We start from the raw sequence: 27,411 nt of genomic DNA on the forward strand, positions 1-27,411 counted from the left end.
ACATAGTACTCAACAGAGTGTTCACTTAGCGTGGTGACAGTACCAAGAGCCAAGAAGATAACCGTTATGGCAGGCAGACGGCCAGACACAAGCAGGGCAGCGGGTGCGGGACTTGGGCCGCATGCTTCTCGCAGCATGTGGAGTGAGAATACAGATAACAGAGTGGCCACCACGGGCCGGTCCCAGCACAGAGGAGAAATTGACCCAAACTTCACCCCCAAATCCATTGCCATACTAAACATCACACCTCCCAGCAATGACAGTTCAGATGGGAACCAAACACAGCCAGAAACTCCTCCACCCCAGAGGGTGGGGCAAGCCTGATGTCCACAGGGACTCTGCCGGCTCCCTCCGAGACCTGACCTCACTCAGCACACATTCACTTCCCTACATACACAAAAGGCCCCTGTCCTTCCCTCAGGGCAACCCCTCTGCATCTGCCTGCACCCCAACTCTCGAGGTATGTATGCTTTTCTTTCTTTAAACTCTATTTAATCTCAAATTAATTCTTAACTGCTCCAACAGCTGTTTAACATTGGTTCTTGATTCTTTCTCACAAGGACTGTCCCCAGTAACACCACCACAAATGTCCACTCTAAGTGAATTTTCTTCCCATGAGAACCCTAGTTCATTATTCATAAAAGAGAACTGGATTTTTTAATTGGATTTCTGTGTATTCCTTAATCTCACAGGTGTGAACACTATAAATTGCACTGCGGCAATATGAAGTGTGGCTGACAGGTCTGAGTACTCACAAGTAAACCAGCTGTCTCTTTCAGATGCAATATTCAACTGTGGAATCACAATGTTTTTTCATTCTGCCCTTTTTTGATCCTCAAAAAAGTGTCTTATAAGTCAACATCAGTATCACTCATGAAACTACTGTTAGACTCCAAACCACCTAACAACAAATGCTGGCTTAGATTGTTATGAATAAAAGAGACAACAAACATAATTTTTCACACTGAGGCTGAAGTCTGTAAGTTCCCATTCACTCACAGCTGGTTGTTTTAAAAATAACAAATTTATCTCATCTTTCCCCCCTAAGTGGGCACCTGCTTTGCAGAAATACCACTGTCTCCCTACATTCCTGGAAGAAAATCCTGCAGGAAAAAAAAAATCCTTTACTACCATGATGGGGCAGCAGGATGCACTCAGCAGTGCTGGTGGGAACACTGGGAACCCTGAGCCCTCTCGCTACGAACCAGTTCCCCTGGAGACCAGGCGGAGGGCAGCCTGAGCCCCACCCCCCCGGCTGAGCCAATAAAGGCTGCACATCCTGCTGTGCTCGGGCCCAGGCTCTCTGGTCGGGGTGGAGGTTAGGTGAGGGGCACAGGGCCAACAGGGAGGGAAGAACCACCTTCCACGGGCTCTTCTCCCTTCTTCGTGTGATAAAATTATTTGTAGCCATGCCTGAAAGTGGATCAAAAATTTCAAAATCAAGACAAGTTCACAGCAAATCTTTTAGTTAACAGAGACCCAAGACACTTCTATCTTACTTGTCAAACTTTCTAGTCCTGTCTTATGAAAGTACACAAAACTTGTTTTAGTTCTGAGGAGATCAAAACACTACGTTTTAACTTCAGGAAGGGGGCACTAGCGCACTTACTCTTATCCTTTTAAAAATTATCAAGCTCATGTCCTTTCAGAATGGGGTTTGGAGGTGGGCAGCATGAGCATGCCAGAACAGGGCAGCCTAAACTGCCGGGCTTGCCATATCCAAGCAACCAACGCTCCCTGCAGGCCAAGGTCAGGCAACCCAAAGTGGAAGGCCCGCACTCCTAAGGACGGGGGAGCAGGAAAGAATGGGTCCGAAGCGCCGAGCCGGCTGGCACTGATTCCTGGTGCAGGCTGTGTGGGGCAGCCGCCCCCAGCTCCCCCTCTGCAGCCTGGCCTCACTTGCCCCAAGTTTAACAGGCTCTCCCTGCTGCCAGCTTCACTCCACCAGCAACTCAGAAAGCATGAGAACAGATTTCTCCCAGGGTCCAGAGAGTGTGCTGCCACCTGGGCACGGGGCAGAGGCAGTCTGTGAACTGCTGGGGCCTCGCACCCCACCACAGATGCAGGTGAGCATCACCTGCCTGACCAGACGGGCTGGCAGCACTGAGCCAGGTGCTCTCGCGCCTGCCTCCTTCTCTGAGGCAGGTGCCACTGGGACCTCGACAGGTGAGGAATCTTCTGAGTGGGGAGAAGCAACAGGGCAGCAGCGCGAGGGCTGCCCGCGTCTCACCAGCTGCGGCCACCCTCCCTGCCTCGCTGGGCACACGCCCACGCCCCCAGCATGCCTGCCCCTGGTCCACTGCAGATCGTCTGGCTCCTGAGCTCCAAGACACAGGAAATGCTTGCTGAGTGGGCCCTGAGCCTGACTGCAACTTGGTATCAGTACAGGAAATACATTACTTCCGATTAAAAAAGACAGAATAAGACAGACAGGACAATGGCACCTGGCCTTCTTCACTCCTGGTTGTCACAAGGCTTGAAACAGCAGCCTAAACCCTGGCCCCAACCAATGGGAACGGTTCGCCTTCACCCCATCCCCACCCCCTCCCTGTGAGCTGTGAGGCCAGGGGGAGGGACGCCCAGGGGGCAGTGTCCTCAAGCCTCAAGGAGAGCTCCGTGACACGCAGCACAGACTTGTCCCAGGATGGGGCGTAGATGCAGGTCCGAGATAAACCCCTTCCCTGAATTCAGCCTCCCCAGATCTGACCTTCTCTTACTTCAGAAGCGGGCCCTCCACTCCCCAACTGCCCTAAATGGGGAGGAACGTCATTGCATGTTCCCTTTCTCTCACTCACCTCCTATAGGTCAGTAGCAAGTCCACTTAAGAATCCATCTACTTGATACCTGAATCCATCTACTTCTCTCCATCTCTGTCCAAGCCACGATATCCTGCCTGGACAAGGGTAATGCCTTTCCACCCATGTCACGCTCTGCCTGCTCCCTGACACCTTGTAGACCCCGGCCCCTTGCTGCCACTGGCCCACACCCTGTAGACCCCAGGCCCCTCTGCATCCCCTCAGTGGAGGGAGGCTGCCCTGGAAAACCAGCAGGGGCTGTCCCCACAGTCCCATCTGCAGCACTCCCAGGAGTGAGCTTCTCAGGAGGGCCACGCCCACCCTACACTTCGTTTGCAGTTTGAAAGTCCACATACATATCTATGCAATACACAAAGAATCTCTATTTCTACCAAAACAGTTTCCATTCCTCTCAAATACATCCTCTACTCGACACTGGCTTGTCCTTATCTGACAGGGTGAAAGTTTTAAGTGGACACATTAGCTTATGAAGCATTATAGATAAAGGCAGAGGTGGGCAGCCGCAGGCAGATGATGGCACCACGGGGCCGGAGGGAAAGGAGAGGGCGGCAGAGGGCACGCAGCAGGCACAGCTCTTCCAAGACTAGTCAGAGAAGGGAGACTGTGCTGAGACCCTCTGAGAGTCTGGGCTGGGGGGCCACAGCAGTCTCTTCACGTCATTATGTTAACAGGCTCATGACTACAATGGTGAGAAGAACACGCAGAAAAATGTGGACAAGGCACCACCCAAACCTCAGCCCCTCCAGCTGCAACTGAGCAGCTGCTGCCCGGAGCTCCAGGCTCCGAGGCCTTCAGCTGAAGGCAGGGCCACGCCCCAAGACCACAGCCCACAGGCCAGGCCCCACGAGGCTGAGGTTGACACCCGCATCCGGGAGCAGCTTGACAAGCCAGGGAGAACAATCGGACACCACACAGAGCTCAGAAAAGGGCAGCACTTCTCAGGGCAGCCCTCCCAGAGCAGCTGCGGCGCAGGGCCCTGGTCGTCTTTTCTCTGTGTATCTCTTTACATTTAGGGTCACTGTATTTGGAGTTGAATTTTTTTTTTAATTAATAAAATACTGACCCATGACCTGTCAATAAGATCTGTGCAAATACTTTTAACGACTGCGCTGCACCCTCTGGAATTGGTTGTTCTAGGGCTTGTGCTGCGCAGGTCTCCTCCGTATGCTTCAGGACAATGTGTGTGGCCACCCCAGTGACAGACCTCACTTTCTCCTCTCCGGATCCACTTCCTTAAGTGTCTGGCTTCCCATGAGTCAGAATGTTTGCATCCTGATACGTGTCGGCAGATGGCCCCGGATGCCACAGTCCCGTGGGCACACCGCGGTGGCATGTCACACGGCTTTACTCTGCCCCAGAATGAGTCGGGGCTCTGAATTTCCCCAGTCTGAGGGAAAAATAATCCTGACTGCTCTTCTTTATTTATCTTCAATTCCTGGCAAAACTAGATATCTATTTTTATTTTTTTACTACATTTTTGGGAAATGTCTGCTCATTGCATCTATCTTCTTTTTACTACAGAATGTCTGTCTTTTTCGTATTAAGTTGTAAAAATGTTTTAAATATTAACAATACTAACCCTTATATACTCTGATTGTGCAAACCCAGCCTCCTAGCCAAGGCGCTTGCCTGTCCTACGAGACAGCAGGCATCCTGTGTCTGCACTACCTCACCTGCTTGCCGGCGGCTACTGGGTGCCAATGATTTCCACCTCCCCCTTCCACCGCGCCTCTTCCCTTCACAGCATCACATCTGTACAGAGCACCCTGGTCTTCTGTCACAGATGTGCCCCTGAAACTCTTCTACATACATTCCTGGCTGGATGCTTTTAAACCTCTAAATCTGTAAATTCACTGGCACTAACCCAGGAGTGAGGTGGACCTAGCCCAACACCCACCACATGGCCAGAGGGCTGTCACTATACCACACTGCTTTTCAGGAAGCTGCTAATGGAAGAAAACAGTAACATTTCTTATATGGCATGATACACTTAAATCATTGCAAGTACACGGATTTAAACTAAACCTCAAAATGTGCTTCATTGCAGATTTAAAAGTATTGACACAAATTCAAAAGAACCTACCTTTGATCCATGCAAATACTGGGGTTGTGCATTAGGCTGTTTATCTCTTTGAAATTCTTGAGAAAATGGTAAGACTGTCCGAACAAATCTAAATAGGAAAGATAAAAGGAAAAAACAATGAATAATTTAATGTTAGTTTTTTAAAATTCAGAACTTTTCCATTACCCATCAATTAAGTATTCCTCGTCACATAGGAAAATTCTAGGAAATCAAAAAACATAGTATAAACGAGACATAAATACTCTAAGTATGATAAATGTATCTGAATTCAGGAAGATAGAACACCCTATCCTCATACCATGTAAACCCAGTCTCCAAACTCAGGAAGGAGAGCCCGGCCCATTGGTATCAGAACCATTTCAAGCCTAAGTCAGTCCTCTGACAAGTGGTAATGCTCAAGCACTTAGACCTTGCTGGGCCCCTGGACACAGTAATGACAGCGGGGACAGGGGAGGGAAGGCCAGTTCCTCACATTGCCTATTACAAGCTGGCAGGAAGACTGAGCACACTATGTGTTTATAGCCACACTCATTTAGCCAACACTGTTGACTTGATAATGGATTAGGATAGGCCAAATTCAAATGCTTGAATTTTAAAGCAGAAATGTCAAACTTGACTAATACTTTCAAATCAGAAGGGTTCATTTAAACATATAAAAGTTTTGCAAAGAGTTATAATAAAGAAAATACACAGATTTGCTAATTATTAGATTCTCTGAACTTGATTAACACATACTATACTTTAGTAAATAAAAAAGGATATAATTGCCAAAATGCCACCAGTACATGAAAGGGACATACGTTTACAGAGAATGTCATGTTACTGAGCATCTTGATTTTGTTGTTTTCCTTTGAAGAGTGTTGAGTCTTTTGGGCAGGCCATTAAATTGCTTGCAAGTCAGCCGGATCCTTTCCTGGTGCATTAGGGTGGCAAAGAAGTCACTGCCCTAAGGGCTAGTACAAAGGCAGGCCCCTCAGCGAGGTTCTCCAGGCCTGCTGGCAGGGCCCCAAATGCATCTTGGCCTACGTGAGCTCTAGGAACTGTTCCGCTTTCAGCTCTTTGCCTAGCCTTGAGGAGTCCCACAAAACACACACACAGTTTAATATCCAAGCAAATACTAAAGTTGGTTTCAGGAATTGTTTCTCCATGTAGTTCCCCTCTTTCCCATACTCTGCCCTGCAAATTCCAGCTGTCTCACCTTCCTCAATTTCCAATCTGAATCCTCCACCAAACAAGTCTTCAAAGTTGCACTTGGGTCACCCTCTCCACACCATGGCTCGGAAAGTGATTCCAGGCAGAAAGCCAGGGAAATCACAGGACTCACCTCTTTCCTTCAGGGAAACATCCGATGTCTCAGAACCGTCGTTTCATAAGTTTTGTTTAGTTTTTCACTTGTTTAAGGCAAAAAGTAAACCCAAACCCCTGTTATGCCACCACCCTAAATAACTTTTAAATACCATATTTTGACTATATATATATATTCTTAATCTGAAGACAGAAAAACTGGAAATGTTGAATACTAGTTAGTATGTCTGTTTCTTGTGGTATGGATTAAATTCTGAAACTACTTTCTGTGTTTTTTAGAATTGAGCACACAAGTAAACACACTAAGAATAATGAAACAAGCATTCTCAGGATAGAAGGAAGTTACAATAATGGAAAAGGAGATTAGAATAAACCCTGCAGTGCTGAGTGAGGACTGAAGGCACCAATGTTGAGTTATTGGTTTAATGGACAGTTACAGAGAAGTGGGTATGCATTATATCCCCTAAAAATAGATAATTTGAAGTCTTAATTATCAGTTCCTCAGAATGCGATCTTGTTCAGAAACATAAGATGAGCTCCTACTGAAGTAGGATGGGCCCTAAATCTGGTGTGACTCATCCCCATGGGAGCAGAGACCCACAGGGAGGAGGCCACACCACGACGGTGACAGGGACGGGAGCGGGGCAGCCGCCCGCCAGGGAACACAACAGACAACGGCCACCCCCAGAGGCTGGGAAGAGGCAAGAAAAGACCATGCACAGTCTCGAGGAAGCACGGCCCTGATGACAGCCTGACCTTAGGCTTGCTTCCAGCCTCCAGGACTGTAAGAGAATAAATTTCTGCTGTTTTAAAACCCCGGGTTCATGGTACTTGGTCACAGCAGCCCTAGGAACCTACCTATACAGCAGACGTGTAAACATGTCCCAGCTCTGACAACCACAAGGGTCTGACACAATGACATCTCAGCAGCGATGAGCATATCTAATACCGAGACTTAGTTTTTAAGTATCAGGATTAGTTTAAAAATATTCTCCACTACAAGGAATCATCCTTGCAGAAATGACAGATGCTAGGACAGAGCAGGAGAGCAAGGTGAGCCAGGAACTTCTTGTGCAGCAGGAAGCAGACAGAGCTCAAGAGCAATGGGGTCACCCAACAGGGCTTTCACAAAGTCTCAAATTATTTCCCCATGAATCACTTACAAACTGCAAACAGAGAAACAGTAACCTGCCAGTGGAGAAATCTGGCAGCCACCCTCCTATCCAGGGACAGGGGCTAACACAGCCAGTGATGGGCCAGGGGCTGCCCTCTGCCTCCCTGGCACACCACACTGAGGACACACCCTGCCCTCCGTCTTCCACCAGAGGCCTCACTCCAACCCCAACTGCTGGCCTATTTCTAGGGCTAGAGCACTGCTACTCAATTATGAGTTGTACAGGTTAAATTTAGGTCACAGTCTACCCTAAGCCACCTTCTAGTCCCCAGGCAAAATCTCTCATCAGAAACAGACAGCACAACAAGCAGATGACACTGAGTGCAGAATCAAGTTCTGGTCTCCCTCTAGCAGGCTGAGAAAACCCTCACGCATGGAGGTAAAATACTGGTTGGCACTTTTTTCTTCCCAGATTTCCAAAAACAACTTGGACATACAAAATGAGACTTTAAAATCTTTTTCCAGAGGAGCCAAGATGGCAGGCATGAGTAAAGCAGTGGAAATCTCCTCCCAAAACCATATATATTTGTGAAAATACAACAAATACAACTAATCCTAAAAGAGAGACCAGAAGATACAGGACAACAGCCAGACTACATCTACAACTGCGAGAACCCAGCGCCTCACCAAGGGGGTAAGATACAAGCCTTGGCCCTGCAGGACTCGAGCACCCCTCCCCCCAGCTCTGGGCGGGAGGAGAGGAGTCAGAGTGGGGAGGGAGAGGGAGCCCAGGACTGCTAAATACCCAGCCCCAGCCATCACACCGGAGCGCAGACACACAGTGAGTGGAGTGCTAGATACAAGGGAAATGGAGCATCTGCGAGCGAGTCCTGCAGCCAGCGCCCCTGGGACAAAAGAAAGGTGAGTGCTTTTTGAAAGTCTTATAGGGACAGGGACTCCACAGCTGGACGGAAGCATCCCGGCACACTCAGTCCAGCAGCCTGGAATCCCAGGGAACTCCAGGCACCCAAGTTCCCTGGGCGGTAGCGCAGCTCTGAAGCCCCTCATGGCGATAAGCAGCCTGCCATTCATTCCCCCTTTGGGGCAGACCCACCAAAGCAGGGGAGCACCCTGAGAGCAGCCAGACCCACAGCGGCCACCCAGAGCCTCCTCCACAGCAACCTGGGCAAGACTCAGAGGCCCCTTTGGCGTGCAGATGCCTGAGACAAGGCACTAGGGGTCAGAGTTCTTGCAGTAGAGAACACGCAGCGCACCTGCAACTCCCCACAGGGCTCTTGGCTGCCCAACACGTGGCGGTTCAGGAAATAAAAACAGAAGCTGCTCCCTGTGTGCAGGTAACCGGCAGAGGCAGTGAGGTGGGCAAGATGACAAGGAAGCAGGAAGGGACTTTGTTCTCCCAGCTAACACGTGCGCCAACTGCCCATGACTACGTCTATCACCATGAAAAGGCAGAAGAATGTGATACAGTCAAGAATAATCCAGAAAACCCCCGAGAAGAAGCCTGGGGACATAGATTTAACCCATCTTCGTGAAACAGAATTAAAAATAAAGGTCATAACCATGCTGACGGAGCTACAGAAAAATATGCAAGAGCTAAAGGATAAAGTTGGGAGGGAGAATACAGAAATAAAACAACCTCTGGAAGGACTTAAGAGCACACTGGATGAGGTGCAAGAGGCCATTAATGGAATAGAAATCAGAGAACAGGAAGGCAGAGAAGCTGAGGCAGAGAGAGATAAAACGATCTCCAGGAATGAAAGAATACTAAGAGAACCGTGTGACCAACCCAAATGGAACGATATTCGCATTATAGGGGCACCAGAGGAAGAAGAGACAGAAAAAGGGATAGAAAGTGTATTTGAAGAAATAACTGCTGAAAACTCACCCAAACTCAGGGAGGAAATAATCTCTCAGACCATGGAAGCCCACAGAACTCCCAAAAGAAGGGACGCAAGGAGGACAACACCAAGGCACATAATAATTAAAATGGCAAAGATCAAGGACAAGGACAGAGTATTAAAGGCAGCCAGAGAGAGAAAAACAATCACCTACAAAGGAAAACCCATGAGGCTATCATCAGACTTCTCAACAGAAACTTACAGGCCAGAAGAGAAAGGCATGATATATTTAATGCAATGAAACAGAAGGGCATTGAAACAAGAATACTGTATCCACCACGATTATCATTTAAATATGAAGGAGGGATTAAACAATTCCCAGACAAGCAAAAGTTGAGGGAATTTGCCTTCCACAAACCACCTCTACAGGGTATTATAGAGGGACTGCTCTAGATGGGAGCACTCCTATGGCTAAATAGATGTCACCAGAGAAAATAACATCACAGCAAAGAAAGCAGACCAACCAATACTAACTAAAGGCAAAAAATAAAATCAACTACCCACGAAAGCAGTTAAAGGAAACACAAAAGAGCACAGAATAAAACAACCAATATATAAAGAATGTAGGAGGAGGAATAAGAAGGGAGAGAAATAAAGAATCATCAGACAGTGTTTATAATAGCGCAATAAGTGAGTTAAGTTAGACAGTAAAATAGTAAAGAAGCTAACCATGAACCTTTGGTAAGCACGAATCTAAAGTCTGCAATGGCAATAAGTACCTATCTTTGAATAATCACCCTAAATGTAAGTGGACTGAATGTACCAATCAAAAGACACAGAGTAATAGAATGGATAAAAAAGCAAGACCCATCTATATGCTGCTTACAAGAGACACACCTCAAACCCAAAGACATGCACAGACTAAAAGTCAACGGACGGAAAAAGATATTTCATGCAAACAACAAGGAGAAAAAAGCAGCTGTTGCAGTACTAATATCAGATAAAATAGGCTTCAAAACAAAGAAAGTCACAAGAGGTAAAGAACAACATTATATAATGATAAAGGGGTCAGTCCAACAAGAGGATATAACCATTATAAATATATATGCACCCAATACAGGAGCACCAACATATGTGAAACAAATACTAACAGAATTAAATGAGGAAATAGAATGCCACGCATTCAATTTGGAGACTTCAATACACCACTCACTCCAAAGGACAGATCCACCAGACAGAAAATAAGTAAGGACACAGAGGCACTGAACAACACACTAAAACAGATGCACCTGATAGACATCTATAGAATTCTACACCCAAAAGCAACAGGATACACATTCTTCTCAAGTGCACACGGAACATTCTCCAGAATAAACCGCATACTAGATGTCAAAAAGAGCCTCAATAAATTCAAAAAGACTGAAATTCTACCAACCAACTTCTCGGACCACAAAGGTATAAAACCAGAAATAAATTGTACACAGAAAGCAAAAAGGCTCACAAAAACATGGAGGCTTAACAACATCCTCCTAAGTAATCAATGTATCAACGACCAAATCAAAATAGAGATCAAGCAATATATGCAAACAAATGACAACAACACAAAGCCCCAACCTCGGTGGGATGCAGCGAAAACAGTTCTAAGAGGAAAGTATATAGCAATCCAGGCATATTTAAAGAAGGAAGAACAATCCCAAATGAATAGTCTAAAGTCACAATTATTGAAATTGAAAAAAGAAGAACAAATGAGGCCTAAAGTCAGCAGAAGGAGGGACATAATAAAGATCAGAGAAGAAATAAATAAAATTGAGAAGAATAAAACAACAGAAAATCAATGAAACCAACAGCTGCTTCTTTGAGAAAATAAACAAAGTAGATAAGCCCCTGGACAGACTTATAAAAAGAAAAAGAGAATCTACACACATCAACAGAATCAGAAATGAGAAAGGAAAAATCACGAAGGACCCCAGAGAAATGCAAAGAATTATTAGAGAATACGACAAAAAACTGTATGTGCAAGAGAAGACAAGTAGTGCTTCTACGGCATCTCACAGCAGCTTACTACACTGATGGATAGTGATTGTAATGGTGTGTGTGGAGGGTTCTTGGTGAATGGGGGAACCTAGTAAACATAATGTTCTTCATGTATCTGTAGATTAATGACAACAAAATTTTTAAAATTTAAAAAAAAAACCTGTTTCTGGGGGCTCTCCCCTTAGAAACAATATGTATTTTTTGTTTATATACCCAATAAACAACTGAACACATAAAAAAAAAAAACTATATGCTAACAAGCTGGAAAACCTAGAAGAAATGGATAACTTCCTAGAAAAATACAACCTTCCAAGACTGACCAAGGAAGAAACAGAAAATCTAAACAGACCAATTACCAGCAAAGAAATTGAACTGGTAATCAAAAAACTACCCAAGAGCAAAACTCCCAGGCCAGTATGGCGGAGTTTTATCAGACATACAGAGAAGACATAATACCCATTCTCCTTAAAGTCTTCCAAAAAATAGAAGAAGAGGGAATACTTCCAGACTCATTCTATGAAGCCAGCATTACGCTAATACCAAAACCAGGCAAAGACCCCACCAAAAAAGAAAATTACAGACCAATATCCCTGATGAACATAGATACAAAAATACTCAACAGAATATTAGCACACTGAATTCAAAAATACATCAAGAGGATCATGCACCATGATCAAGTGGGTTTCATCTCGGTGATGCAAGGATGGTACAACATTCAAAAATCCATCCACATCATCTACCATATAAAAAAAAAAAAAGGACAAAAATCACATGATTATCTCCATAGATGCTGAAAAGCATTCAATAAAATGCAACATCCATTCATGATAACAACTCTCAACAAATGGGTATAGAGGGCAAGTACCTCAACATAATAAAGGCCATATATGATAAACCCACAGCCAACATCATACCGAACAGGGAGAAGCTGAAAGCATTTCCTCTAAGATCAGGAAGACAGGGATGCCCACTCTCCCCACTGTTATTCAACATAGTACTGGAGGTCCTAGCCACGGCAATTAGACAAAACAAAGAAATACAAGGAATTCAGATTGGTAAAGAAGAAGTCAAACTGTCATTATTTGCAGATGACATGATATTGTACATAAAAAACCCTAAAGACCCCAGTCCAAAACTACTGGAACTGATATCGGAATACAGCAAAGTTGCAGGATACAAAATTAATACACAGAAATCTGAGGCTTTCCTATGCACTAACAATGAACTAATAGAAAGAGAAACCAGGAAAACAATTCCATTCACAATTGCATCAAAAAGAATAAAATACCTAGGAATAAACCTAACCAAAGAAATGAAAGACCTATACCCTGAAAACTACAAGACATTCTTAAGAGAAATTAAAAAGGGCACTAACAAATGGAAACTCATCCCATGCTCTTGGCTAGGAAGAATTAATACAGTAAAAATGGCCACTCTGCCTAAAGCAATTTACAGATTCGATGCAATCCCTATCAAATTACCAACAGCATTCTTCAACGAACTGGAACAAATAGTTTTAAAATTCATATGGAACCACCAAAGACCCCAAATAGCCAAAGCAATCCTGAGAAGGAAGAATAAAGTGCGGGGGGATCTTGCTCCCCAACTTCAAGCTCTACTACAAAGCCGCAGTAATCAAGACAATTGGTACTGGCACAAGAAGAGCTACAGACCAAGTGGAACAGATTAGAGACTCCAGACATTAACCCAAACATATATGGTCAATTAATATATGATAAAGGAGCCATGGACATACAATGGGGAAATGACAGTTTCTTCAACAGCTGGTGTTGGCAAAACTGGACAGCTACATGTAAGAGAATGAAACTGGATCATTGTCTAACCCCATACAGAAAAGTAAATTCGAAATGGATCAAAGACCTGAATATAAGCCATGAAACCATAAAAGTCTTAGAAAAAAACATAGGCAAAAATCTCTTGGACATAAACATGAGCGACTTCTTCATGAACATATCTCCCTGGGCAAGGGAAACAAAAGCAAAAATGAACAAGTGGACTATATCAAGCTGAAAAGCTTCTGTACAGCAAAGGGCACCATCAATAGAACAAAAAGGCATCCTACCTTATGGGAGAATATATTCATAAATAACAGATCTGATAAAGGATTGATATCCAAAATATATAAAGAGCTCACGCAACTCAACAAACAAAAAGCAAACAATCCAATTAAAAAATGGGCAGAGGGGCTGAACAGACAGTTCTCCAAAGAAGAAATTCAGATGGCCAACAGACACATGAAAAGATGCTCCACATCGCTAGTCATCAGAAAAATGCAAATTAAAACCACAATGAGATATCACCTCACACCCAGTAAGGATCACCACCATCCAAAAGACAAACAACATATGTTGGCGAGGTTGTGGAGAAAGGGGAACCCTCCTACACTGCTGGTGGGAACGTAAATTAGTTCAACCATTGTGGAAAGCAGTATGAAGGTTCCTCAAAAAACTCAAAATAGAAATACCATTTGACCCAGGAATTCCACTTCTAGGAATTTACCCTAAGAATGCAGCAGCCCAATTTGAAAAAGACAGTTGCATCCCTATGTTTATTACAGCACTATTTACAATAGCCAAGAAATGGAAGCAATCTGTGTCCATCAGTAGATGAATGGATCAAGAAGATGTGGTACATATACACAATGGAATATTACTCAGCCATAAGAAAACAAATCCTACCATTTGCAACAACATGGATGGAGCTACAGGGTATTTTGTTCAGTGAAATAAGCCAGGCAGAGAAAGACAAGCACCAAATGATTTCACTCATATGTGGAGTATAAAAGCAAAGAAAAACTGAAGGAACAAAAAAGCAGCAGAATCACAGAACCCAACAATGGAGTAACAGTTACCAAAGGGAAAGGGACTGGGTAGGATGAGTGGGAAGGGAAGGATAAGGGGTGAGAGGAAAGAAAGGGGGCATTACGATTAGCATGTATAATGTGTGGGGGGGGCACGGGGAGGGCTGTGCAACACAGAGAAGACACGTTGTGATTCTATAGCATCTTACTACGCAGATATGGACAGTGACTGTCATGGCGTTTGTGGGGGGGACCTGGTGAATGGGAGAGCCTAGTAAACATAATGTTCTTCATGTAATTGTAGATTAATGATACCAAAATAAAATTTTAAAAAAAGAAAAAATCTTTTTCCATACAATGAAGCCTTAAGGAGTCCGCTGCAAGACCAGTTAGAAATACGGAGATAATGGCTTTGTCAACACGAGCGTGAGATGTCAGTCCCTCAAGTGAACTCTGACGGCCAGGCCTCCCTTGGAATCACACCTCAGGCTTCTGTGACCACGGAGGCCAAGTCACTTCCTCTGGACCGTGCCAACGACGAGCCTGAGGCTCCAGGTACGGCCACCCGGCTCCAGGAGGGCGTGCAGCAAGACAGCAGCCACTGTGGCTTGGTGGCCTCCTGCTGCTCCGGTGGCCGGCATGCAGCCCCCCGGGGCTCTGAGCTCGCTCTGCACACAGCGATGCTCGCAGTGCCTCACCGCTGGGCGGGGAAATACGCCACAGCAGATAAAGGCACCTGGCACCCTCCCTTCTGCCTGCTGTCACGTACGTCACACATCATGTTGTGTGGCCTCAGGAAACCGAGGGGCCGGCCGCTCAGTGCCTCCAGCTCATCTACCAGATGTCTGTCTGTCTGCCACGCAGGCAGCTGCCGCAGGTTCCCCCCTCCCTCAGGTCGCTGGTCACACGGTGCCAGCATCCTGCCTGAGCCCTGGGAGGCCCCGCTGCCGGCGGCCACGGGGCAGTGGGCATCTTCCTCAGCACCCAGGGGAGGCCCCCACCAAGCGCAGCTTGGGTGGCCCTCGGAACCCGAGCCACTCCCCATCACTGCCTCCAACTTTCCCTCAGATGCCTGGAGCACCTTTCAGAAAACAGCAGTACAAAGGAATGGCTTAAGGCGCATGCCGAATATTCGTCGCTGTGCAGCCCTCTCCCTCCCCCACCTGGCCCGCGGAATGTCACCGGGGAGCAGGGCGGGCAGGGCCGTATGGACGCCAGAGCTCCCCTGCGGAAGTGCACAAGACAGTGTGGAACAACCTCAACCGCTCCTTTTGCAAGACCTCTGAGAAATCCCTGTAAGTGTGACAAAATGCTAGGTGATCAAAAACACTATCTAAAATAATACAAAAGAAAAATCACAATGCCCTGTGTCACCGATTCTGACCCCACCATCACGCCTTTTCTCCATGCACCAAGTGTTCCACTTTTGGAGAACACCAATCCTAAACATGAGGAAAAATAAGTGCTCCAAATGGACCAACCAAAACTAAGAAAATCCTGAGAATCTTGGCCATGACTTAAACAGATTTTTAGACTCAGAACAAGCACAGGTGTATCCTCACTCACAAGGACTGACCCTGCTTGTGATGTCATCACCTGGAAAAAGAATGTGTATACAATGCTAGGTCTAATAACACCCATTTTGGCAAAATACAAAATACATATGCACATTTGACTGCATGGCAAACATTCTGGAAGGTAGACACATTTTTTTACAAGGAAAATCTTGGGTTTTAATTATTTTTAGCTTTAATGATTATAGCTTTTCCATAATTACAATGCATTATTTGTGTAATAAAGATATGTTCTCTGTTAGTTCAGACAGTGTAACAACTTGAAAAATACCTGCTTTAGTAAATGGGCACCTAAAAGGGAGTTAACACAGGGAAGTCATCCCTAGGGTCTAGTTACAAGGGACTGCGTCCAGCCACGTTCAGGGGCTCCTCTGCCCACAGCTCTGGAGGCGATGGCGCCGCCTGGGAAAGGCATCAGCCACTTGGGGCCAGGCAAGGCTCTGTCGGATCAGCTCTGATTTCCCAAGGAAATCCCCCTGGAGGGACCCAAACAGACCACACAACAGCAGGTACGACCAGACAGGCTGCCTCCTGTCCCAAGTTCAGCCAGAGACACAACACTCTCGGCCTCAGTCAGTGACAAGCCAGCCATCACATGGAGGGACGTTCATATCCAAGAGCACAGCGGAGCAGAAGACATTTATTTTTAATGACTGGTTATAACATTCACAGACTCAGACACACACTCGCACATTCTCTTACCCACTCACACATTTACTGTCTCTCACATGCACATACACACAAACATGCACACCCTCATGCACAGACCTTGCACATGCTGACTCAGAGCAGAAACTGAGCTCAGCAGAAAGAACAAACCTCCGAGTGGTGACTGCCCAGTGTGTGGAGCCAAGACAGGGCCTTCCCAGGACTGGGGCTGTCATGAGGCTAAATCCCATGAAACTGCTACAGCTGTGCCACTCACAGGACTGTCCACTTTGTGTTGCTCAAATGGTGATAAAATGGTAGGTGTGTGGGAAGGTTGGAGACTCATGCAGGCTAACAGCCCAGAATGAATGAAAAGGAGAGTTACCCCTGCCTGCCACCATCAAGTAGACGTAAAGCCGTGCAGTGGGGCAGGCCCTGCAGCTGCTGTCTACGTGTGCCATGGGATTCCACCTGGGCCTCAATAAGTGTGTCATCAGGAACCATGGCCCATCATGTAGCCTCCATGTGTACAGCCACAACCACATATTGAGTGGCTGGCCCATGGCTGCACTTGCCAACAGAGCAGAGGGTGGGTCTGTGTGTCCTGGACAAGAGAGTGATGGGGACAAGGAGGGAACCATATCTCAAGGACACGGTGGAGGCCCCGAGACCATCCCATCCGATACTCTTCAGAAGGGGCCTCCGGACCTGCCCACGAGGCAGCATGCTCACCGGTTGGTGGAGCCGTTGTAACAGTAGTTGGGCAGGAAGTCATAGTTGAGTTCCCAGAAGACATGGAGGGTGATCCTCCCATAGGGCGCTGACACATTGTGGTTGGCCTCCCGGAACATGGCGTCAAAGCTGTCCAGTGTCAGGTACCTGCTTAGCAGCCTGTGGGTCATGCGGTTGATTTCCAAAAGGCCATCCAACTCCTACAGGATCACGAAGACAGAGGTGTGAGGATAGAACCTGGCCCTGTGGAGCGGCCTCCAATCCCTACACAGGCAGCACCATCGTGGGGTGGGGGCGGGGGTGCAGGAGACAGCAGGAGGCACCCGGCAGGGCAGCAGGTGAGCCAGGCCAAGAACACATGTGGTAGGAGCCTGGCAGGTGACAGACTTGCTTCTTGGCACCTGAATCCATCATGCCCTCTCCACTGTCTCTGAAACACCCCTCCTGTGTGTCCACCTCTACAAGGCCATCATCTGTTCTCCACTGTGGTCACCTCTGCACCACCTATGGCTGGCCTCCAACCACCCACAGGGCAGAGACCACTGGGATGTGTCTAACCCCCCTGGCTGGCACACTGCGCGTGCCCTCAGGGCTCAGCCTGAGTAAGCTTCTCTGCAGTGCCTGGAGTCACTCAAAAGCACGGCTGTGCAGCAGAGGCAGCAAATGTTCTCAAGAGGGCCTTCCAATCCTGCACACTGACCATTTGTGAGACACACTGAGGTCTGGGCTATCCACTGCGGCAGTCACTGGCCACACACAGCAATGAGAACATGGTCTGAACCCTGAGGTGTGCTGTGCATCTGAGTTACATGCCAGATTTCAAAAACAGAGTATGAAGACAAAGAATAGAAGATATCCATGCCAACAATATTTTTATAATTCTTATGTTTAATTGTTAATTTTTAGATATACTGGGTTAAATAAAATAGATTATAAGAAGTAATTTAACCTACTTCTTTTTCCTTTTTCAATGTGACTGAGTAAATTTAAAATTATCTATGTGGCTTGCAATATATTTCTAGTGGGCTATGCCAAAGCCTTGACCAATGATGTTAACCCAAGTCACACATGGACAATGACCATCAAAACACCATGGCCCTATACCAAACTAAGTTTGTAAGAAGGGCCACCATGGGTCTCTGAGCCCCAAGACGGCCTGTTGGATCCTGTGGAAGGGCCCAAGGAGCACTGCTCGCCTTGTGTGGCGATGCCCCAGGGACACAGCCACCCGCCAGCCAAAGCATCTCCCACTCTTTTACCCAGAGCTGTTCACTACATGTCCCTGAATGCTCATTACCATTTGTCTGCAGCCTTTATTCTTGGAAGATTGATCTTAGCACAAAACCCTTAATTTACCCCTCCTTTCCTTGGCCTCTGGTTGTAAAGAGCTGCCAGCAAAGGTCTGAGGACAACCGGACTTTGACTGAAAACTGTTCAGATACCCAGAAGTCTTTCTCTTTTCCTTTAAAATCCAATACTTTAACTTAAATACTAGTTGGTGTTGGCCGCTTAGAGTCAGTTTTCCCAAGCACATGATGTATGCTTTTAACATATATTTACAGTATGTTTATTTAATCAATGTTTTCTTGAAACACAGTCTTTAATATCTGTCCATCCTGCTGCTTTGGTCCTCGGCTTCAGGGGCCCCTATGACAGGCAGACAGGTGTGCTGGATCTTCCCTATCTCCTACGTGATTTTTCCTCAAATCTGCTTTCTTTGTCTTTATCTCCTTCTGATTTTTAAAATGTTTCTCCTTTCGTTTTTCTGCATAATCTTTTGCCACAATTAGGTATGATTTATTCAAGACTAGGATTATTTGTTCTTTGAAGTTAATTTACAATTGTGAATAGTAAGAGAAGATGCTAAAAAAAGATACCCGGAATAGGCCAAGTGTCATCAGTGCACACCTTTGATTTCTATGCGAAAGCTGAACCTGCCTTTGGTTCGGTTTATCAGTAAAGACAAAAGTCAAACGAGCTCCAGTCCCCACAATGTGCTGAGCCTGAGAAACAAGAGAGCACTCACAACGATCGACGTCAGGTCCTCGCTTTCGAACCGCCCGATCGCCAGCTCCAGGGACTTATACATGGCCGCCGAGACACGCTGAGTGACCAGCCGGTTCAGGTCTATGGACCGGCCCAGGAGCTGGGGGTGGAATGGGTAGGAGGAGTAAGTGACAGCCGCCCGGAAGCTGATCCCAAAAGATAAGACGCACAAATAATGCACAGTATTTAAGCATTTTAGACGAAATTTTACATATGTGTCCTGATTAAATACCCTACTTACCTGGAGCCGAAGTTCTACAAGTCGAAGCTATCAAGGGTTTTGGTAGCATTCTTTGCAGTGAATTTACTCCCAACACCCCAGGCAGAAACCCCAAGCCGCCTGGAGGCTCTGGAGAATCAGAGTGGATCAGCACCCCCTGCCACGGTGTCAGGCCGACACTCACAACAGAGCAGCCTGTGCATGCCTGACCCCCACAGTGCCCGAGGGCTAGAAAGAGACATCACCCCATCTCTCCTTCGGCATCCTGTTAACAATGTGTGGCTCAATATTATTCTAATAACATAAAAATACAGACCAAACCCTGGTGAAGAATGTCCCAAAATGTGGTTAACTCTAAATAGATAGTACTAGTGTATGGAATTTTCCCCCAGTTTCTGTGTTTTCCTAAGTTTTTGTGATGCATATATATCATTTAAAAAAAACAAAAAACAAACATTTTATTTTTATTCTTTGTGCTGGCCAAGAGAAAGCTCCTCTCCAACACTCTGTGCTGACAGGTGTGTCTCTCTGCTTCATTCTTTTTAAGCTCTGGCATTCGGGCCCCTGGAAAGCCAGGAGCTGAGCATTGCAAGTCTCCTCTGGGTTTCAGATCATACAAGAGAAACAGTCTCTTTAAAACCTCAACACTTGATAAGGACGGTCCTACAGTCACGTAACATACCAACATGTATTAAAAACCCAGTGAGCTCTGAGAAAACCCCACTACTTCCAACGCCGGCTCCTCCACACTCCACCACACCCAGGAGAGGCCTGGCTCACCTGCACGTGCCTCTGCTTGAGAAGCGTCTCATAGCGATTGGACGGTGGGAGATGAATTGTTGCCCCCTGATTCTTGCATTCTGATCGTAACCGTTTATCAAGAAGCAAACTAGTATAGCAAGAAGAGAGGATATTTCTCACATACTGTGAATGTTAATGGAAATGTCAGAGCAGGCTACCCAAGACTTTATATCCAAATCACAAACCACATACTCACCTTCCTGCCATAACCTTATAATATGCAAATATCTGGTCTGCCAGCTTGTAAACAAATTGGTCAAAGCATAGATTCACCTGAAGAAAAAGAAAGCATGCATTAGATTTTGATTCACTAAATCAAGATCAAATGACACAACTTAAAAAAAAGCTTGATCCAACAGTTCCACTTCTGGATATTTGGTATTTATCAAAGAGAAACGAAAACACTAACAAAAAGATATCTGCACCCCCATGTTCACTGCAGCATTATTTACAATAGCCAAGACATGGCAGCAACCCAAGTGTCCATGCATGGATGAAGATGTAGCACATATACACAACAAATATTACTCATTAAAAAAGAAGGAAATCCTGCCATTTTGCATGGACAACATGGATGGACCCAAATGGTTTTATGCTAGGAGAAGTCAGACAAAGACAAATACCATATGATCTCAATTATATGTGGAATCTGAAAAAACAAACAAACAAAAAAAAAACTGAACTCATGGAAACAGAGAACAGACTGGAGGTTTTCAGGAGTGGGAGAATGGAGGTGGGCAAAATGGATGAAGGTGGTCAAAAGGTACAAACTTATAGTTATTAAGTAAGTCCTGGGAATGTAAAATTAAATAAACAGTCTTTTGTTTGCAACTAACAAGACTCAGTAGAAAAGACAGGTAAGAAACAATCTTATTATTCAACAAGTGTGGCCAGGAGTGACCTCTACATAGCCAGTGAGAACTATGTCAGAACCTTTCTTACTGATGGAAAAAAAATGTTCCTATTCTCTTAAATACAAAGATTATGGAAAAGTCTCTCTTCATCCCATGCTACCAGGGGTTACTATGCACCGCATCTGCGTGCTGCACCCGGCAGCAACGACCCACAGCTCCCCTGGAGCGGAACCAGCTGCTCTGAGCAGCGAGATCTGTCAGGAGACAGGGGAAAGGCGGCCCTGTGACTTCACCCCCAAAACCGTCCCTTCCCCTCCAAATGGAGCAAGCACCCCCACCCCTGGAACTGATGAGGAAGCCATGTGCTTGGGGAAGCTGCCCTAGGGCCCACAGGTCTCTGACCTGAGCCCATCCTTGGCTGCCCAGGAGCTATACATCTCCCTGGAAGAGCACTTTCTGGTGGCTGTTTTAAGGAGAAGGAGACCCAGATGCTCAACACAGTTTGTTGAGGTTAAATTCTCTTACATCTTAAGCTAGAAAATAAGATGTAGCTCCTTAGCTCTATGACAGATTTAGTAATTCCACTTGTAGGAATCTGTCCTCAAGAAAGAATCCAACACAACTAAAATATAACATGCAAGGACATTCACTAAAGCATTAATTATAACAAACAAAAATAAAAAGCTAAAATGGACAAAATAAAATAGGGGTTGGTTCAGTGTGTCTACTAGGAAGTATAACACTCCTGCTTCAGACTGTGCTCCTAACAGGAGACGGGCGAGGACGCAGAGTCGCCCGTGACCTGCTACCAAGTGAGAAGCCTGCCCCCAGCGGCTCAGGTGGTGGCCCCCGACCGTCAGGTGTGGCGGGCGCAGGCAGGTGCAGACAGAAGGATCAGCCCAAAATGTTCATTCCAAAAACTCCTCCCAGTGTTTAAACCTCCTTGTATTATAAAGAACATTTGCCTCCTCTAATGGGAGGTGCCTGGGCCCTCACCTCCGCCTCAATTTCATCGTAGAGAAACTGCTTGTTGAACCTGGTGAGGGCGTAGTGGGCGCTGTCGTTGTACAGGTCCAGGGAGTAGAGGACATACCTGTGGAGGGCACGTGGTCAGCCCAGCCTTACACACAGGTTGCTGGCCTTGCACGCCCCACGCTTGAGAAAAATTTAACTTTGTTTTCTTCTCATGCGAGGAAAAACAATCTGTTACTTCAATACCAAACCTGGTTCCTGTCAAGGGCCCTGAGAGCAGAGCCCTGCCAGGCCGGCTGACCCTCAGGTAGGACCCGTGTACTGAGCGCCTGGCCGTCCACAATGGCCTCCTGTAACTGCATCGTCTCACTTACCATGTTTCAAGATTTTTCACCATAAGGATGTATCATTTTTTATAACCACAAAAACAAGTTATTTTCTTATTTGTAAGAATCAACTGACTTAAAAAGAAAAACAAATGAAGGTCCCAGGTCCCAGAGCTGCCCATGAGCATGTCCAGTGTCGGCAAAAACCCCTCTACACCTGCGCCGTGTTTGGACAAAAGCTAGTGGGCTCCAGAAGCATAGTCACTCTGAGGGTGCCAGACCCTCCTGCCCTGCAGCAGGAGACTGTGTCCAATCCCAGGGGCATGACACAGAGGCAGACCACAGCCTCTGCACCAAGTCTCCAGGCACCTCATGTCGCCACTAGTGCTGTGGGACAGATGCCACTGCCGCTCAAGAGCACGAGAGGCCATCCTCCTGCCCACCATGTGAAAACTGATGCGCACACACAAAGGCGAGGAGCTGACCTCTACCCTGCAAGTGGGAGGAGCCCTTCATCTGGTCACAGGACCTACCCCCTTCTATTACCTTCCCTCCTTGGACTTCATATTTTGAAAGTCTGACTCCCTCTGAGCACTGACCTCAAAACAAAGCTGTTCAATTAACACTTAACTCAAATTCATCTGAGTCAGAGGCTATGTGTCAAGAAAGGCCAGTCCACATCTCCTGTTCCTCACCCTGGCTGAGCACCTAGGGCCTCACCAGCACCTGGTCAGGGAGGCACTTGGTTCTACAGCCTGGGCTCCTGACTTCAGCACAGAGCCAAGAAACCCATTACTTGCATTAATCTCTGAGTTCTTACCCCAAGAATGATGACTTCAAGTGAAGTACTAAGAATGCCCCAGCCCCCTCCTACTCCTCCTAACTCCCAGATGCCACAAGGAGCACAGCCACCAGGTCCAAGAAGCCGCTGCAGGCCCACAGGATGCTCACTCCATCATGGACGCCTCCTTGGTCTCCAGGATGTGGTCCGTCAGGATCCAGGGCACGGACATCTCAATGGGGAACTGGATCCTCCTGCCCATCGTCAGCTCCAGGAAGAACTCCCGGAACCACAGCTGGGAAAGGTCGCAGCACTGCTGGAGAGTTTCTTGAAGGAGTAGACAGCACCATGTTAATATCCACAAGCAGAAAACACCCAGCAGGGCAATCCTGGGGGCCGTGTGCCAGGCTCTGGTTCCTTTCCCTTCAGCCCTGAGCCATGCGGGAGCAGGTGAGAGCAGGGAGGGGTCACAGAGCACCTCACAGTAGGGACGAGAAAACCACAGTGTGGACGCGGGCAAAGCCACCTCGGGCTGTGCTCAACGAAAGGAGTGGTATCAGCGTCAGCATCCGGCGCCTGCTGGCCCAGCACAGACACCACTGCCCACCCACAGGACCTTGTCAACCCTGGGAACCTCTTGGTGGCATCAGGAGGAAAAAAGTCCTTTTTAAAAGGAGAATAAAAACAGGATTACTTTATTTACTGTGGTTAAAAATGCAGCATTTTCAGTGCAGGTCAATCTGATGCAAAAAGAGACTTTTAAAAAATATTTCCATTCTTTTATGGAAAGAAGACTTTGATAAAAAGGAAAAAAAAGCCTTACTATTTATTCCAAATCTGCAGCACCCTGGTCAAAAGACAGGCCTCCTGCTCTGAGCAAGTGGCTGCAGCCCAGGAAAAAACATGGATGACCCCCTGATGTCAGAGGACACCACTGAGCACCCTTGTCACCCAGGACGGGCTGCCTGCATCCGGTCACCTGCCGCCTCTTAACACATCTTCCCATGTGGGGCTGCTAATATTTATCACTGTCTTGGTCTTGAACCAGGGGAGAGATGACATTTGCCTGTGTTGCTGACCTTGTGCAGGTTACAAAGACTGAGTCCAGGTTGCAGGGCCAGCCACAGCCCACAGCCCTCAAAACTTCCAAGGGCCACAGCACACGGATGGTGCCCCCTGGTCAGCTGTGTATTTAAAGCAACAGTTGAGGAAATGCAGTGAAGGTCACACCACACGCCACCATCTGGGTGTGTGAGGGGACCACAGCAGGGACGGTCAGGCAGGTGGAAGCATTCTAGACGGTGTTAGCGGTGTTAGAACATGCTGGGCCGTACGCTGGTCAGCAGTGTCTCTTACCACTGAAATTTATCAAGTGAGTGTAGAAGAATGACTCTCGATGGAACTTTTCTATGTCCAATATGGTGGGCCCCTCAAGGCTACTTCTCAAGGTTTTCTTGGAACCACTTTTGTCTGCAATGAGGGACTCTAGCATGGTTCTCACCATGTAAAGCTGCATTATCCAAAGAAACATTTGTGGGGGAGAAAATACACATGGTATATTAGTTATGCCAACTTAGATAAATCACCAGAGGAGGACTGCTCCACTACGCCCCAAGCCAGGCTGGAGCCCTCGGCCCACACGACGCCAGCTCCTCCAGGGGGGTCTGTGCACCCATCTAGGTGGCAAGTTGCTGCTGCTTGGGAGAAGACTTTGTAGTGGAGCAGTGCACCTCCATGACATAAAGGTCAACAAGAAAAACAAATGATGTCTTACCACCAAAGGTTAAAAGAGGAGGATAGGTGTAGGACTGCCTCAGAAACGCGTTTACCACATGCAAGAGCCTTTCCATGCCCAGAGACTTGAGCTGCCTGAGCAGCTCGGCAGAGCTCAAGGACTCGGCCATGGTGCGCACCAGGAAGAGCTAGACACGGACAGACGGGGAGAGGTGGAGAGAGCCGTTAGTCACACAGCACACGTGAGGGGGTGGGGACGCACACCAGGACCTCCTGGGCAGGCTAATACCTGAGCATTTAAGACAGCCAGCAACATGCTTTGCTGGCAATTCCCTGAAAGATGGGCAGGAGAGATTATAAAAGGCCCCAACAGGGAGACATTGAGTAAGAAGTACCAAGTCTCCACACAGGAGGAGAAAAGCAGAAGGGCACATTAACTCAGGTGAGTCAAAGGAGAGTCGCTCTGGGTGCCCAGAGTGCGAGGAGAGAACAGCACTGGTAGTTTCAGACTGGGGAAATGTGAAAGCTATGTTTTAAATTTCCCAGTTTTATCTTTAGGAATGATTATTTTTAGGCCCAACATAAAAATTTTAACTATACATTTAAACACGCATTGGGAAACACAGCATAAATGAGGACACAGAGACTTTCACCCACGTTTTTGAAATGGAAGGTGATGCAGTCAAAGTTCTGCATGCAATTAGCCCAAGCTGAGCATCGCAAGGATGTCTCCACTAAGGCTCCCCATCCCCTGGGCAGGGAAGAGCGGAGCAGCGGACAGGCGATGGCATCTTACTCCCGGCCTCACTGCCCACCCCCCACCCAGGACTAGCCCGTGGAGGGAGCAGGCAGCAGGAGAGGGGCGAGAACCTGTGTGCTTGAGGGCCCCACTGCGCGCCGGGGCACTTTGATGTCGAAGCCACTCTTGGGGTCCTTCTCGCCCCGCAGGGCCGGGTCGTTGAAGGGCTCGTGCCCGGTCTCCCAGTCACACACAGTCTTCCTGATGGCCTGCAGGACACTGAGCAGCCCCATTAGCAGTGAGGACTGAGTGCTGACAGACTCAGGAATCTACTATCACATCTCCACCTAACACACAGTTCTCAGAATGGCCAGCCCTCCCACGGGAATTCCTCTGGGGACCACAGGGGGACATGGTAATGGGCCAGTCTAACATGAACTTTTAAAAACAGATCATTTTGTTGGGGACATTACTAGCCCATTAGATCCCAGATGGCTGCAGTCTGCATCCGTTAGCCCAGAAAAGGTGTTTACTTTCTGAATACCGCATCACGCTAGACCACACACATCCATCTACCCAGAGCTGAAATCAGCCTCCCGAGGCCTGATCCCTCATTTCCTACCGGGAACCAGCATGGCCACAGGGACTGGGCGTATGTCCCCGACTCATTTGGGACATATACCTGTCCCCAGCAGGGCCCCACTGTGTAGAGAATCCCCACGGTGCCACGCTTGAGGCAGAGGCACCCCTGCACCTTTCCGGATCTCCTCATGGGGAAGGTTCTAGCTAAACCTGAGTCACTCTTAGACTACACTGCACATTTCCCACGTGGTGAGCCTCCCGTCACGGTGAGCATGAGCAAAGTGGGAAGCACCTGAAAGAGGAGAACCTCTGATTAGGCCCTGAGGGTGAGAGACACGATCTGGCAGGATAGTGTGAAAACTGTCTTAACGCTGAAAATCAGACAATGCCAAGTGACAAGTATATCAACTACAACACAACGAAATAAAATCAGTACATCTGTGAGCCCCTGTAAGCTTCATTTCACATAGATATGTCTGAAAGACAAGTTTATCTAAAAGGCTAATCATTAAGAGAAAGCTAGCTCAATATAACTACAGGATTTCAATATCTATGTAGTTTCCAACCAGCTTACAAGATAGGCCACGAGGATTAGAAGGAAAAATACTGAAGACAACACACTTTGAGGTGGAAGATGGGATCTAGGTGACGTGTCCCTACATGCCTGCTCATCAGGATCGTCAAATACTGAGACACTCTCCCGCCCTTGTCCCTGGGTCTTAGGTCCCCTGTAGTTGATTTACGGTAGTGGTTCAGGTGAATAATTGGACATTTACAGGAAATTCACCCAAAGGGTACCTGGAAGTTGATGATAAATGCATTGAGATTACTCATGAAAATGGAACTCTTCAGCTTTGAAACCTATGCTGACCCTACAACTCTGGATGCTGAGCTCTCAGGGCGGGGTGTGCATGGGGCTGACCTCTGGATAACATTCTTCTTCTTCTTGATGGCCTGCCTGAGCGGCTCCCTGAGGGTGACCTGGGAGAAGTCCTGCAGCGCAGCATAGACGGTGTGCCGGATGGCATGGTTGAACACGCTCTCCATCCTACCCATCAGCACCTGCAAACCTTTGATCATGGCGATCACCTGCAGGGGACACACGACTGTCAGTGCACTCACAGTGACAGAAGGGGCTCCTTCGCAGCGGGTGCCAAGCACCATGCCTCTCTCTGGTCTCCCTGTTTCAGTTTTACAGCTACTGCCCAGGGACTGGCTTCCCAGGAGCACTGTGTGCAGCACCGTGTCAGCGGCTGCCTCTTGGGTCCTGTACCTGACTCCACCAGGGGGCTAACGGGGCATCTGGTGACTGACTCAGACATTCCCACATCTTAAGAGGACATCCCCTGTGGAAGACTTTAAAGGGAAAA

The 27,411-nt window shown here is 47.2% G+C and overlaps 1 protein-coding gene across 2 annotated transcripts in view; it reads right to left on the bottom strand.

Annotated features, from left to right (window-relative positions):
* CYFIP1 (cytoplasmic FMR1 interacting protein 1) overlaps nt 1–27,411 on the bottom strand; it is a 97,937-nt gene that overhangs the window by 18,338 nt on the left and 52,188 nt on the right. For both annotated transcript variants that reach the window (XR_012127078.1, XM_017660242.3), the window contains exons 14-23: nt 26,964–27,130; nt 25,591–25,738; nt 24,343–24,496; nt 23,157–23,313; nt 21,904–22,000; nt 20,250–20,326; nt 20,033–20,141; nt 19,013–19,132; nt 16,987–17,186; nt 4,900–4,987 (exon numbers count right to left, since the gene is read on the bottom strand). Coding sequence is in view for 1 of the 2 variants with exons in the window: in XM_017660242.3 (XP_017515731.1) it covers nt 4,900–4,987; nt 16,987–17,186; nt 19,013–19,132; nt 20,033–20,141; nt 20,250–20,326; nt 21,904–22,000; nt 23,157–23,313; nt 24,343–24,496; nt 25,591–25,738; nt 26,964–27,130 (1,317 nt within the window). In the remaining variant the exon portion in view is untranslated. The remainder of the gene's footprint in view (nt 1–4,899; nt 4,988–16,986; nt 17,187–19,012; nt 19,133–20,032; nt 20,142–20,249; nt 20,327–21,903; nt 22,001–23,156; nt 23,314–24,342; nt 24,497–25,590; nt 25,739–26,963; nt 27,131–27,411) is intronic.

The sequence above is a fragment of the Manis javanica genome, chromosome 18 (assembly GCF_040802235.1).
Source record: "Manis javanica isolate MJ-LG chromosome 18, MJ_LKY, whole genome shotgun sequence".
In the NCBI taxonomy this organism is placed as follows: domain Eukaryota; kingdom Metazoa; phylum Chordata; class Mammalia; order Pholidota; family Manidae; genus Manis; species Manis javanica.